Here is a 15,160-nt window from a genome sequence, read left to right as displayed (position 1 = left end):
GAAAATGAAATAGTATATTCATTTTTATTTGAAAAATAAATATTTTGCAGCCAAAACTTGAGAAAGCAGTTAGTGGTGGCTCCTTTAATCCCCAAACAAGGGGCATGTGCAGAGGCAGGCACTGAAAGCTGTGATTGTGTTCTCCCAGTTGTGGTGCTTTGCACAGGGCTGTTTCTCATGGAATACCTATGGAATCACTGAAGTCCTAAAATACTGCTGCTGTGCTTGAGAACGGGCCTTGGATGAGGACTCTTCAAGTATATCACTTTTTCACTTTCTTTTTTTTCCCATTTTTTGTCTCTCCTTCATAATGGCCTTTGTATTGGGCATATCTCAACACACCAAAACTGCGGGATGAGGCACAGGTAGGATTGTTAGGAGGGTTTTAAAAACAGCTTGTAGCACTGATGCAGCAGGAGACAAGTATCCTCACTGCAGTGAAAAATTACTCATTTTATCCCTCTGTATCTGGTCTTTTATTTAAATGAATAGCTGTATGAGATTGTGTGATTTCTAGTTGAGAATTAATCAATACTGATGTTATCTAGTAGATAAAAGACTTATGCCTGCAGCTGATCATCTAAAGGAGAAATCAATATGGTGAAGAATCAGTTGGCGGAGATGCAGAGACTCTCTACTGGTGTATAACTTGAAGTTTAATTTGTTCCCCTCAAGTGCCAAGTACTTCCATGAAGGGAAAAAGTAATACATATGTGCTTCCTCTAGAGAATGGAAATAAAACATTGAAGCAAAACATGGGGAAGTAAAACAAAGCTGCATTTTGAGCAGGGGATTTACAGACATTGAGATAATTAGTTCATGGTTATTCAGGGGAAACTAAGCTGAATGAAGGTTTCTATTAAAATTTACGGCAGTGTTTATTATTTGGGATAGAGCTTTTCACCCTTCTCAAAATACCAAGACTTTATTCAAAATTATAGTTTTGAAATTTGCTGTTACTTTTGCAACTATATTTTCATTACAGCAATGTTGATGTTATCAGGGCTGTGTAATTTATTTGGAGGTGTTGTGAAAGACTGACAGCACTTGGCTCTGAGCGGTTTTGTTGGAAATGTGGAGACAGTTTTTTTTCCCTTTAAATGTTTGATGCTATATGACCTCCTTCCTCTCTTGTTAACTTTTCATAACATTGCTAGGAGTTATGACAGATCAACTGAGAAAATGCAAGTTTACAGCTTTGTAAGGTATAATTAGTAAACCACAGTCTGAGGAATCTGGCAGTAAGAGATTTTTAAACGGGTGTAGAATTTTCTTAATTACAATAACAGCAAGAGGATAGAAATACATTCTAAAAGAAATTATTACTCCAACTTTTTCTCTTTAAAACATTGTTCTTTACCTATTCACTGTGTTACATTGTAAATCTGGCTTGAGCTGCACAAGTCACCATGCAAAACAAGTGGTATGTACCAGAAATATGCTTTAATTGGCCCATGAAAGGCATACAACTGATTGTATCTCAAATGATACTGTTCCTCTGTTTTTCTCTAGAGAGAAAATTAGTTAGCTTTCCTATAAATTTCTCATAATACAGTGAAAATTAATGCAGGGAAAAAAATCTTTTTGCAGATTTCTGAAGGCTCAATTAGCAAGTGAAACTCTGTCATAAAATGCCTTTGAAGATTATCACTAGCTACAGTCAAAATCAACAATAAAGCAACATCTTCTGCAAGTTTTTCTGATTTGGAGGAAAAACTGGGGCATCCAGAACCAATGTAGCTTGTACTTTAAAGATCAGAAAATTTAAATTTATTTATAATTTAAGAGATATCACAAAGGGCACTCCTACTATGCATCTTACCTGGTAAGGGTCAGACATCTGAAAATGGTTTGTATTTAGTAGTTTTAAATGTGATACAGCTAGACATAATATAGTGACCATGTAGTTTGGTACCTAACTAGGTTGATTTAAAAGCCTGGCTCCTCCTCTTTCTGTTGCACTGAAGAATTTGTGTCACTCCTAAGTGCAATTTTTTGCCATGTGCATGCAAAATAAATTAATCAAAGTGTCTTCATGCTGCTTCATCAGGAACCTGACAGCTGGGAAATCATAGAGGGTCTGAAAATAGGCCAGACCAATGTCCAGAAGCCAGACAAACATGAAGGTTTCATGCTGAAGAAGAGAAAATGGCCATTAAAAGGTTGGCACAAGGTAAATGTCCCATAAACCAGTCAGAACATTATTACCTTATTTTATGAGCTGGGATTTTTTTGTCTAGACAAAATTAGGATGTCAAATAAATACCCATAATTTTGGTGTATGACTTTTTCTTCCACCTCTCTATGGAATTAGTTTGCAGACACAGTTCATGGCTCTCAAATCACAGTCCCTGCTGCCTAAGGTTGTATTCAAAATCCAGAGGGAATTTGTGAATAAAATTGATCTGACTCTCCAAAAATCAATTTATGAGTTATATAAGAATTTATGGAATAAACTACTGCTCCCACACTTTTAGAATACATTATAATAATGTATTACTATTTGGCAAAATGTCTGTTTTGGTAAGGAACTAATTTTTAGGAGAGCAAAAGAAGTCCAAGTTTCCCAGTTCTGTAAAGGCAATCACTACTGATGATCTAGATGAATTTAGAGCAGTTACCTGTGTAGATAATTTTTAATGTGATTAAGAACTTCACATTTTAACATCCTCCTCTACTCTGCCTTACATTTAACCTTGGGAACTATGCTGAACTTATGTTTTGAAACTTTGGGTTTGTTAATAAGTTATTTGGGTTTTTTTGCAATGCCAGCCTGGGTATCTTGGAGTTTCCGTAATAATACTTTGTGCTGAGAGTCAGTGAGGAACTTCAGAGACAATAATTGCAGCATGTGCTGTGTTAGTGTTCTACTAGCAAAGCCATATACAACATCTCTTGAACACTGATGTTATATTGTGACAGTCCTGAATGTGCTTTGGTGGCATACCAGGTATAATGTGCACAGCTTGGTGAACTTACCATCCTCTGAAGTGCAGTGTGCGTTGGAATGAAATTATGATGAAAGGTAATTTTCTTTTGTGTATGCAGCTTAGAGAGACAGAGCAATATGACATGAATATCATATTCTTGTGAAGGTTGTTAGTGACCATACCTGGGAAAAAAACCCCAAAATGTTCCTGTTGTTTTGACATATTATTCAAGAAGTTATATCTCCAAATGTGCTGGTTTCAGCTGGGGTAGGGAAAGCACTGTTTTCCTGCCCTGTGTGGGATAATGCTACCATCTGTTGTGTGACTGACAGAATTTCTAGAACCATCTTTGAGGGGGATTTTCTGCTGTCCAACTACCGACCCTGCTTGTAGTGTTAAATTGGCAGGTTTACCTGAGGAAACCATTGCTCTTCCTTCCCATGTCATGACAGCTTTGAGAATCAAGCAGAGTATTTTGCTGTGTTCTGGGATTTCAACATAGATTAATGCTTTAGGTTACGCTCTAAAAATATGAGTTATTTGCTGTTACTTTACATGTTTTTAAAGTTAGTGATGATAAACACAAATTAGCAAGTGTCATTTCAAGTCCAGTTTTCTGCTAGGCTTTATGCTGTGTGCCAAAGTCTGCATTAACTTGACTGCAAAGCAGCTGGAGTGATCTGGTACAGACAAGCCAGGGCAGCTTTAATTGAGGGAGAAATACAGCTTGAATAGGGGATTCTGCTCAGAGCAATAATGGTGCAGCAGTAGAACAAGCATCATCAGGTTAGGCCAGTCCTGGTACCCATGTCAGTGAAGGTGCAGTGGCTCAGCCTGTATCACCAACACCTGAGACATCTGCCCTCCCATCACCTGGGGATGATGCTGGGAATGCTGCAATATTTGTTCTGGCACGCATACCTGGATTAACACTAGACAAGGTGTCTTCAGCACCTTGAGTTACAATCTCATCTGTACTTCACTGAGTACAGGTCTGCCAGAAGGCACAAAGTTTTGCATGAGACCAGGGTCTCTCATATGGGCTTACTTTTGAGATTTAGATCTTGCACTACGACAAACTTCTCAGTTTCTGGATAGGGAAGATAGGTTGCTAATTTGAAATGTGACCAGCTTTTGTGGGAAGAAAAACAGGAACAAAATAAAGAAACAGATACATGTCTCTTGTCCCACAGTCTCTTAGAAAGTTTATTACATTGCCTGGAAAACTGAAAAAAAAAAACACCTTCATTGTCAAAGTTTGTTAAGATAAGCCTAGAACATAATAAGAAACTAGGTTCTTTTTTTTGTTTAAAAGATAATTGTTGTCAAAAAACAAGCAAGAAAGTTATTTAATACTGAGTTAAGTTTAATACTAAGTTAAGTTATTCCAACCAAATTGGGGTTGGAAGGAGAGGATAAATACAGTTCCTTAATTGTTACAGGGTAATCCTTTTCCAGGTGAATTGTTGTACACAGTTTAAATTGCATCTGCTCATTAAGAAAGAATGTTGTTGGATTTTTTTCTTATAATTTCAGAGGTTTTTTGTCCTGGATAATGGAATGCTGAAATATTCAAAGTCACCAATTGATGTAAGTAGAGCTGAAGACTTTAAAACTTCTAATGAAGTTCTGCCTGCTCATACTGACTCTAGGTATATTTATGAAAGTACACACATGGAAGTTGTTGATGGATTTAAAGATAAATGATGTAAGATAAATAACGTATTTAAAGATGAATAATGTTGTTGATGGATTTAAAGATAAATCATTTTGGTAATCTCTTCCAAGAATTCTACCTTTTTTACTTCTGTGGAAATACAAGTAAAATTAATAAAGGTAGTTTCTTGAATAAAGCTACTTGAGAGATTAACCTGACCATATATTTTTCTTTTCTAATTTTTATGTCAGCCAGAGCTGATTATTTGAGACATGGATAGATAGGATAGGATAAAGAGTTAATACCAATTATTTATATTTGATGCCAACAACTACCAAGTCATAACAATAGGGTGTCAAGTACTGTCGGATTTTCTCTGCTCCTCACTTACCTGTGCATGTACACTGGTGTGAACAACTTAACCCACCCAAACTTTGGAGTTGGCTTTGTACCAGCATTTCTTGTGAGGTACTTTTCTCTGACTATAAATATAATAAGTAGTTAAATGATTAGCCTGAGTTCAGCTTTATTTTTTAATATGGCTTTATGCTAAAATATTGTAAAATGGGAAACCATTTCAGTACTAGATAGTTTGCTGTTAAATATATAGAAAAAGTGCATGATACTTTTAAATTTTTGCCCTGATGTTTTTATTTTAGATACAGAAAGGAAAGGTCCATGGGAGCATTGATGTTGGTTTATCAGTCATGTCTATAAAAAAAAAGGCTCGTAGGATAGATCTTGACACAGAAGAACATATCTATCACCTAAAGGTAAAAAGTAAAACTACATTCTGTTTTTTCATCCTCAGTAGAAACAAATAAAATTGTAAAAGATTGTGCAGAAAAGGAGTATCTTGGATGCTTTCCTGATGGTAAATTTTTCTCCAGGTGAAATCACAGGATTCGTTTGATGCATGGGTTTCAAAGTTGCGGCACCACCGGCTGTACCGTCAGAACGAGATTGTGAGGTCTCCCAGGGATGCCAGCTTCCACATATTCCCCTCAGCATCTACTACAGAGTCTTCACCAGCTGCCAATGTGTCAGATGGAAAGGTGTGCAGTGTTCTTTGGTTGAAAACTCCTGGCTTGCTTATGGGCAGTTTCAGTGGGCTTTTCTTCTAATGCCAAAAGGACAGGAGCTTCCACTGTGGGAGCCTATGGCGAGAGAAAAGCTGTGAGGGTGTGCAGCTGAAATCAGCTGAAATACTCTCTAGTTTAGCCTTACTTCATTAGAATGGGCTGCTGAAGAGATCTTGCAAAGTATTCACCACCCATACAATTTGCACTAGCCTTGGGCATCAGGTATAAATCTGTCTCTCTGCTGATTATGTTCTCCCTCTTAAACAACAGGATTCCTAACTGTACGTGGCACAGTCCACTTGTGAGGTTCCTAGTTTGATTCTCCAAGATGCTATTCTGAAAAATCTGTGTCTTTGGGAGCTATGGAGACAAACCACAGATTTCACTGAAAATGCAATGCATAATTTGGTTTCTATTCTGAAGTAATATAGCCGTTACACTGACAAAGCCACGCAGCCAAAGTAAATGTAAGCATTTATTATGCTTTAGGTGCAACAAAACAACTTCCCCTGGCAGCCTCCTATACCTTGCAGTAACAGCCTTCCTGTCACCTGCACTACTGGTCAGAGTAAAGTAGCAGCCTGGTTGCAGGACTCTGAAGAGATGGACAGATGTGCAGAAGGTTAGACTTTATCTTTTCATGCCTTGTTCTTTCAGCAAAACCTCTGGTTGATATAAGAAAGAGTCCTGTAAGTAAAATGGTTAAGTAACATCTTTATATGAACATGTAGTAGCTCTTCAGGTAACTGGAAACTTACACCTCATGGTGAGAACTTTGCTGTCTATATGTTTTGGGATGTTGCTTTTAAATTTATTCTAATTATCTATGCTATTTTGGTGGATGTCGTTGTTCAGATGTGATCACTTCTTGAGGTCCAGAGTTGTTGCTGACTCCTGTAGAAATAAGAAGTGTCCAACAAAATAAAACTTTTGCTTGGATACCTTACTACAAGGGGTTTGGACACTTAACTTTTATAATGTAATTAAGTGCAAACAATGGACACCATGGCAATAAAATCTGAATTGAAGCACTTAATGTATTTTTACTTTATATCTCTTAGATCTTGCTCATTGTCAGTCTAACCTTGTGGAACTCAGTAAACTTCTCCAAAATTTAGAAATCTTACAGAGGACTCAGTCAGCACCAAATTTCACAGACATGCAGGTAAATATGATTGAACATAAATCATTACACTGAAGTATTTGTTCTTTCTGTTAAGGGAAATAAAGGGGTGTTGTCTGTTAACTCAGAATATTTTTCTGAGGTAATAGTGAATCTTGGATGAAATGCTTATCTTATATGTCTGTTTTGATCTTGTGTAATACTGTTTCTGTTTCATGTTTAAACAAGTAATTAAGATGTATTCAGTATTTGAGTTAAATAGGACAAATCAAATGATTAAGTAATTTGCAAAACAAAACTGAGGACTGTTGCAATAGAACACATGTATAAATTGAAGTTATATTTAAGGAGTTTTTGTTGTGTTAAGATAACATTTTAAGTTTTTTAAGGATTGGAGACCCAAAGACCCTCAAAGATGAAGTTGCATGCTCTAGAAAAGAGGGCATAGTACAAAGGTCCCAAGTTTTGGACTGTTTCCCAGTTCAGGGTGAGTTTTCCTTTTACCAGAAAGCAACAGCAGATCCTAAATCTTAAATACTTTCTTCCATTTTCACTGAATCTTCTTGTCTGTACAAATGTCTGAGCAGTACCACAATAGAAATCCATGAGGATTTCAAGATTGTGTCCTAAATATTATGTACTCATGAAAAGAAAGGGCACCAGTAGTTTTGCTGAAGGAGCTAACTGTACCACGTGTTTATGAAAGTGTACAGATAGCTACAGCTGATCCCTGCTCCAATTTCGGGCCTAGCAGCAGCGTTCTTCTCCTTACTTTCTAATTTGTACCTGTCTAATGCTACAATTCTTTACTAACTTGTATTGTCTGTGTTGCTTGTGTCTACTTAATAGCACTTTGTTGCTTTTAACTATTTGTGCAATGTAGGCTAACTGTGTAGATATTTCAAAGAAAGACAAGCGGGTCACGAGACGATGGAGAACAAAAAGTGTCAGCAAAGATGCAAAAATTCAACTTCAGGTACTGAATGCACTATGTTTTACTTTTCAGTGTACTTTAAGATTAAATTCTAAGCATGAATTGATGTATTAGCTGAAAATAGGAAGTCAGTGTTGCTGCCTTTCATGTTTCTGATGAAGTAAATTAAATCTCAGTTTGTTGTTCAAAACCTAGAGAAGATAGTGAGAAAAGTACTGATTTTATTTTCATTCATATGAAAACATTGCCATCTAGGGAAAGGAGGGGGATCTGAATATTAGTCAATTAAGGTATTCAAAACTCAATGTACACACACCATATGGGGATACTGCTATTCCAAATCAAAGTTGCAAAGAAGGGCAACTGCCTTCAAGTGAACAAGTGACATCAAGTTAAAAGCAGGATGAAATAGTAAACACCACTAGTCTTTGTCAAGACCTATACTTGGAATATTACCAGTTATAAGTACTTTCACAAGCCTTCTGTCATGGAAAAGGCTAATATGGGAACAAATAAAATAACCAAGAAATAAATTATGTGAAGGAAGAATTTACTCCATCCTTCCCTAGAACTGAAAGCACAGAAAGCATAATGTGCATGTATTGCTGCCTTGTGTTTTGTTGGAAGCACTTGTGTATTCTGAGGTTTGATCCAAAACCTGATCTTTTTTATAATTAAGCAACTGATAATGAGGACTGTTGAACTGGCTTTGGGAGCCAACAATCACCACTGTGATGTCTGCTACTGAGTGAATGAATGCCAGCAACTTTTAATCCATTCAAATATCTTGAAATTAGTACAAACTTGGAAAGCTTTTTATATGTCCCCAAAAGGCACATTAAGGAGTTTTCATTTAAGATCAATAATCTTAAGGAAGGAGGAGGTGACAGTTGCATCAGCTTTCTCATTGCAGCTCTTGTAGTTTATTTTTCTTTTCACCTATTATATTTTGATAATCACAATAGCATTCTAATGAAGAAAAATGAAGCATCTGTTGGGATTAAAATGGTTTATTAACAAAGGAATTTTTGTGATTGATGTCATGTCATGCAGTTGAAGGATCACAGTTTTTCCCTGGTGCTGAATAACACAGGGAAATTAAAATATCAGTAAACTGCATGCAAGTACTTCGTGCCTGTGAAGTCAGTCACCACTGCATGTTCTTCTTTCATGCCGCAGTAACCTCAGAGAAGTCCTATCCACAGAATTGATGAAAGCAGTCAATGTATTATTCCCATAAGTAGCACTGGCCAAAGTAGCACTGGCCTGGGCTCCCATCAAACTGCTTTTTGTGGCTTGGCAGGGGTGTGCCTCAGCTCCTGAAAATTTCAAATAAGGTTCCCCTGAGAGAGTTTGTGTGCATGGCACTGCTCTATATTGGTCTGTCACTTCTGGATTGATAATGAACTCTGCCTAACTTGGGTCAGCATTAATTCCTGCCAAGGTTCATGCTGCAAATATAAAGGTTTTTTGTTATGGCACAGGATTAAGTTATTGTTGTCTGATCTATAAATTAATTTGCAGTGAAACAGAAGCAATAAAATTGTTCTAAATTGTGTAGAAGACAAGAATACTTGAGGGCTACTCCATTATCTTGCCTAGTTCGATAGTCTCAGTTTATTCTTCCAAGGGCTGTCCTGTCTCCTGAGTGCTACATCTGTGGTCTGTAGGAAGATGGCCTCACTGACTCATTGTGTTATTCCTAATTGGCTTCGGCTGCCACTAAAACGTGGATGTCCTCTGATGTCTACAAGCCCTTCAAGCTAACTCCCGTTTTGTTCTTCTGTTAGACACTCCTTCTGCTTCTTGGTCTTCCTTATTGCTGATTTTTTCAAGGCTGCTTCAAGTCTTTCTGAACTGTTTATCAGGATATCCCCTACTGAGAATCATTTTGTCTGATTTGTGATCATTCTTTTCATGATGCTCACACATGATTTGCTATTGAATGGTTGACATTTGGTACTAGTAAGATTTCTGTTGTACTATTACTTTCCTCATACCTCCATACATCATGTTAGTTTTAGGGAATAGTGCTAATTTTAACAAACTAACTTTAAGCTAGTTTCACTGTTAATTCCATTTGCAGTACTTGCACCTATTTTTTTAAGATTGAGTAACTACACCAAAGATGTTGTGATAGTACAATGTTGAGAGAATCCTTCTGGGGAGCATAAAATTAGGGAGCTTTATATAAAGGTGTGTGCTTTGTGAGTGATGGGGAATGAGGATATGATTTCTGCTGGCTCAGTATCCTCTGCATGTGAGGCAAGGAGGGAATTCTCCCGTCCAGGTTTTGGATTGTACTTGCGAACATTCTTTTGTTAATGAGATAGCTTTTGTTGGATTCCTGCTAACACATTCTTGCAGTATGAATGCTAGGTGCATGATGTATGTAAAACATACTTTTTCCTGTAAGTAAAGCTGCTTAATTTGTTTCCTAGACATTAATATTTACCACTGAAATATGCCAGTTTTGTGTGCAGTTGACTTTGACCACACAGCTGATCCCTGTAACTCGACTGGGGTTACTCCCTGAAGTAAAACTGAGCATAGCATGTGTCTATACCTTTGCAGGTTTGGGTGTTTACTGTTGCTAAGTTGTTTGAAATTAACAGCTGAATTTACAGGACCTTACTCAAGAGTAATACATTCATTGCTTCTCTTAAGAAAGATTACTTTTATGAAGGAGGTTCATTTTGTTTTTAAAAAGCTTATTTAAAATTTTGTGAAAATGGCCTGCAACAACAGGTTAGTTGATCTGTATTAATTCATTTGACAAATTATACTTTTGTGCAAGAAATGAGTAATGGGTTTTCTTTTGGGGGTTTTTTGTGCTTTTTTGTGGATTTTAAAAATTGATAATGATTTCCCTTTGAGTAAAAGGCTAAGTTATCATTCTCATGACAGCTTCAAAGGAAGAAAAAAAAGACATTACTGCAAAACAATAAAGAATCTGTGATATTTTGGTTTCCCACAAAAGCTCAAAGTTCTAAAGTTCACGACTTCACAGGGGGAATAGTTTAATAGAGAGCTGTGTGTTATGGAGTAATCTGAAAAATAATCTTCCTTTACTGAGGCTTTCAGGTCAGAACTGAAACCAGACCCAGACTAGTTATTACCTTTTCCCTTAAGTATTTCTTTTTATGGCAACTCAGATTATGACCTCACTTTCTGTTGTGTTAAGGAGAGTGTATGGTTCTGCAAAACTGACAATTCCCATTTTAATAATGCATACCTTCATTAATAATCTTATGTACATATAAATTTGTGCATCTCTCTCTCTGTACATAGGTCTGTCCCTACTATTTAAATAAGAATACTCTTCCATACTCTTATTCACAGGATGGAAATATTTTTGTGGAGCACAAAAAGCTTTACATTATGCCTGTGAACTGTTCTCTGCTTTAACAGAGTTTGTTCTCAGTATTTTAGAGGTTATGCACATGTCATTTTAATGTGAGAATTGTATAAAATATTGCAAAACAAGTCTTGTGCTGTGGAAAACTCTTCCAAATGTCAGTGGTACTGCCACTAATATCAGCCAGAGGGTGAAGTGCTTGGCCATTCTCCACTGTAGCAACCCTACTGGGAAGGTTATAGAAAGAAGACAGTTCAGCTAATAATTGAAATACAATATCCTGTCCTAAGCATGGTGTCCATGTATCCAATCTACACGTTGTTATTTGTATGAGCATCAGGCTCCTTGCAGAAAAAGTAAAAATGTGCATAGATCTAAAAATGATGTAGTGGCCAGAGGATACAGGGAAAGAAAAATGTAAAGGAATTGAGAATTGTTTTCTAAAGGCAGAAAGGTGTATTTCCTAGTCTTCCATAATCTTAAAATGGCTTCAAAATAATGGTATTTTGATTAAAGATTAAATAGAATGACTTTATGACAGATGTGGAGCTCCTCTGCCTTAGACAGTTACTTGCTTGACTTCAATGTACTGTGAAAATTTTTCTTGCAAGTAAAATAAATATAAAATTAAGCAGGACGAGGCCACAGGTTAGACATGCAGAAAAGGAAGCAGTTGTTGAAATACTTACTTTTTATTTGTGCTCCTTTATCTGAGTTTTTGCCTTGGTTTGGAAGTCAAGGCTTCAATAATGTGTGGGAAAAGCAGGTGGAACTTTAAAAGTAATTTATGGAGAAAAGGATTCAATAGGATGAAGGATGGATGTGGAAATGCCAGAGCTATGTACAGGAATGTTTACTTAAGAAAACTCACTAGATAACATAACACACTGAAAAATTTTACCATTCAGCCACATGTATCTTCAGTGACCACAGTTTATGCACTTCCACTATTGCAAAGGGATCTCTTTCAGAATTCATCTTCTAAATGGTCAAGTGGCTCCAAAAGGAGTTTTATTTTTGTTTTATTTTCTGGCATGCTGTAGCATCCTTTTTGTTCTCTTATTCCATAATTGCCTTATAACTCTGAATGGCAATACTAGTTGATTTTTTTTTGTAGCCTTAGTGAGTGCACTGCAGTCCAACTCATCTGGAGATAATTTTAGTGAAGTATCCAGCTTTTTATGTCTCTGGCATGCACAGCTGAAAACACACGTGATATGTCCTCAACATGTTTAGGCCATAAGAGTTAACAAAATGGAAACCCACTTAAAGACTCTCCCTCTCCCTTTTCTGATCACCTTTCATCTTCCTGTGTCCCATCACCCCTTCCCTTCTCTTTTTCTACTTCCTTCTTTTCTTGCATTCACTGTCAGGAAGGGCCGGCACCGAAGGGCCAGTTCAGCACAACACGACGCCGGCAGAGACTGGCAGCTGCCGTGGCTACAACAGTGAGTGGATTTAAAAATCAAGGGATAGCTCTAAGGATGGGAAGCTGTGTAACTTGACTGTGTAATAAGCTTATGAAAATGTTCCTTGCACTTTTTGGAGGTGTCCATGCTACCCTCTTTCAGCTGAGTTTCTTAGAAGGGGTCAGGCCCAACACAAATGTGTTCCATAAATGTGGGTCTGAGCTTGTTTACATGGCACATGTCCCTCCTCCTCCTTTATGTAAGTGCAAGCGACAGACTCAGGCCCTGCACGCAATAAGTCTTTGACAGACTATACAAAATGGAAAAAAAAAAGATCAAATTCTGTTAAAAGATGTGACCGTTTTAGCAAGACAATAGAGCTACGGAGATTTGTTGCAAATCTCCATGAAATTATAAAATTTCCTGATATTTTTATAAGTAGTATAAGGTTAGTCTTTTTGTTTGAGGCACTTTCTGTTTATGTTCCATAATCCCAAAAAGTCATATTACTACCTCAGTGTCTGTATATAGTTTTCTTAATTCTCTAAGTCTTTGTCAGAAAATGGGAGCTATGAAATGAGCACCAGGTCTGGGAGTTAGTTGTGAGAAGTCCTGTTTGTGAAATTGAATTGCCATCAAGAGGATATCTTCAGCTGCTGCTTTATCAAGAAAGTACTCATTAGGAAGGCCCAATATAGACATTTGTACTAATCCATCAACAGATAAGTACAACAGCTAGATAGGGAGGACTGTTCAGCCAAAGACTGAAGTGAGCTTTAAATGCAAACTCTTGATCTAGACCGAGCAGTGAATGTCTTCACCAGGCTGAAGTATTCCGACTGTTCCAGGCAGAAGCTAAAATCCCCTAGATCTGACATAGTTTCTGCTTAAGCATAACTATCTTGAGCTTCTGCTACCTGAACCACAAACTCAGTTATTGCTATGCTCTTTTAAAACACATGAGACATATCAGTGTTTATCCAGCTTCAAAATTAACTCATCTAAATTTATTCCTCTGTAATCAGTTGGTGCTGAATGCGTGCTCTGTAATTGATTGCTGTTTTGACTGTGTTGTTCTGTCTGCCTAGCACAGAAATCTGCCTGATTCCCAGTTCACAGGGCTGAGCAGTGTTGGTGGGAGGCTCTAACCAGAAGGCTCAGCAGCGTTAAACAGCCTTGGCAAGGGCTGTACTCCTTACCCAGGGAGTGCTTCAGTAGACAAATGCAGCTGGACTGGGGTTGGAAGGCACTCAGAGAGCAGGGAATGGCTGATTTGTTACCTGCAGCTCAAGTGAGGACCTGTTGAGGGAGGTTTTGGAGGAGCTGGAAGAAAATGCAAGAGGAAGGAGAGCTAGAGGCACCAAAATGACTCTGAGGCTGTTGCAGTGTTCCTGGCCATGGCCTGTTCTTCCTGGCTAGTGCACAAAATGGTTGTTTCTCCCAGACAGTGAAGCTGTGTGCATAGACTGAGGGATGCAGAATTATATCAGCTAAATGCACAGCAGGAAGAGGTTTTCCTTACAACCCACTCGGCCAGGAACAGTCTGTTCCTAACTGAGCCCGTAATTCCGAGGAAGGTGATGGATGAGTGGGTGCAACGCCCCTGGTGTAAAGCAGGAAGCTGGGACAAGGTTCATCTGAGGTTATGTCTAGAAGTGTCTCTATGGAGAAAACTAGAGAGATGGATCAAGAAGCTAAATATTTTTTCAAAAACCTTCAAGACAACAACAATAAAAAATGACCAAAAAGCGAATGGGTAGTAAAGTCAGGATCAAGTCACCATTAATACAGAGAGAAAGCACAGCCATGAAAGGAGAAAAGGGGGAGAGAATTATATTGGCAGTGTTTCCTGGACTGTTGCCTATTCAAGAGAATGAAAATGGCTGTTTAATGTGGTTTTATTTTCATCTGTTATGGAAAGTAGCTTGGAAACCTTTCTAAAAAATGCTTACAAGGAGAGTTCATGTCAATCAGCAGTTCAGTATTTTTGGTTCTTGAATTTAAAGCAGTCAGCAAGGCTACCTGTCTCTGCCATGTGAATGTGTATTTCTTGCAAGTAGTGTGACATATTTGTAGAACATATAAATTCCGTTTCTAGGGCATAATTGAAAATAGTAATTTTTCAATAAACATCATTGCAGAAACCTTTCTTTTCAGCCTGGCCAGCTGAGGTTTGAGGTAGAAATGGTGGATCTAAAGCAGATCTCTTCAGCTTGGTTCATCAGTGACTAAAGAGCACCCTGCATGTGTGGGCAACGTGCCTGCAGCTCTGCCAGTCCCTGTGGGTCTGGGGAACCTCCCCCATCACCACAGGCTGGTGGGGCTGGGGGGACTCTCCCTCAAGCTCTGGCATGACAGCTGGTGTCAGCTTCTTTCCTGCCTTCTGGATGTTCTGGAGGGTTGTGTGTGTTCTCCATACACGCAGGTACCGTGTAGGTGCCTACTCTGCCCACCGGAAGCAGTTGAAGCTTTGTGATGCTCCCAGTCAAAGTTCTGGAAACGTGCTCTCCCATTTAGGGAAAGGAAAATTTTGGGGAAAAAAATTTGAAATTAACCTACATTTAGCCACAGTAGTCCATTTACGTGATGTTGCTGGGCTCTGAAGAAGATAAAGGGTTACATATCCAGTATGAATAGAAGGAATTTATTTTACATCTTTGGTTAAAA

At 37.9% G+C, this 15,160-nt stretch overlaps 1 protein-coding gene across 6 annotated transcripts in view; it reads left to right on the top strand.

The window, feature by feature from the left end:
* OSBPL6 (oxysterol binding protein like 6) overlaps positions 1-15,160 on the top strand; it is a 96,220-nt gene that overhangs the window by 52,842 nt on the left and 28,218 nt on the right. For 2 of the 6 annotated variants that reach the window (XM_059475476.1, XM_059475473.1), the window contains exons 4-11: positions 2,051-2,173; positions 4,467-4,520; positions 5,247-5,360; positions 5,478-5,642; positions 6,159-6,291; positions 6,731-6,834; positions 7,676-7,768; positions 12,458-12,532. In XM_059475476.1, coding sequence (XP_059331459.1) covers positions 2,051-2,173; positions 4,467-4,520; positions 5,247-5,360; positions 5,478-5,642; positions 6,159-6,291; positions 6,731-6,834; positions 7,676-7,768; positions 12,458-12,532 — 861 coding nt within the window. The remainder of the gene's footprint in view (positions 1-2,050; positions 2,174-4,466; positions 4,521-5,246; positions 5,361-5,477; positions 5,643-6,158; positions 6,292-6,730; positions 6,835-7,675; positions 7,769-12,457; positions 12,533-15,160) is intronic. The other 4 variants (XM_059475478.1, XM_059475474.1, XM_059475475.1 and 1 more) reach the window with 3 other exon arrangements.

This window comes from Ammospiza nelsoni, chromosome 7, assembly GCF_027579445.1.
Source record: "Ammospiza nelsoni isolate bAmmNel1 chromosome 7, bAmmNel1.pri, whole genome shotgun sequence".
NCBI classification, from domain to species: domain Eukaryota; kingdom Metazoa; phylum Chordata; class Aves; order Passeriformes; family Passerellidae; genus Ammospiza; species Ammospiza nelsoni.
The sequence above is the reverse complement of the archived record's forward strand: the minus strand, read 5'-3'. Positions and strand labels throughout refer to the sequence as shown.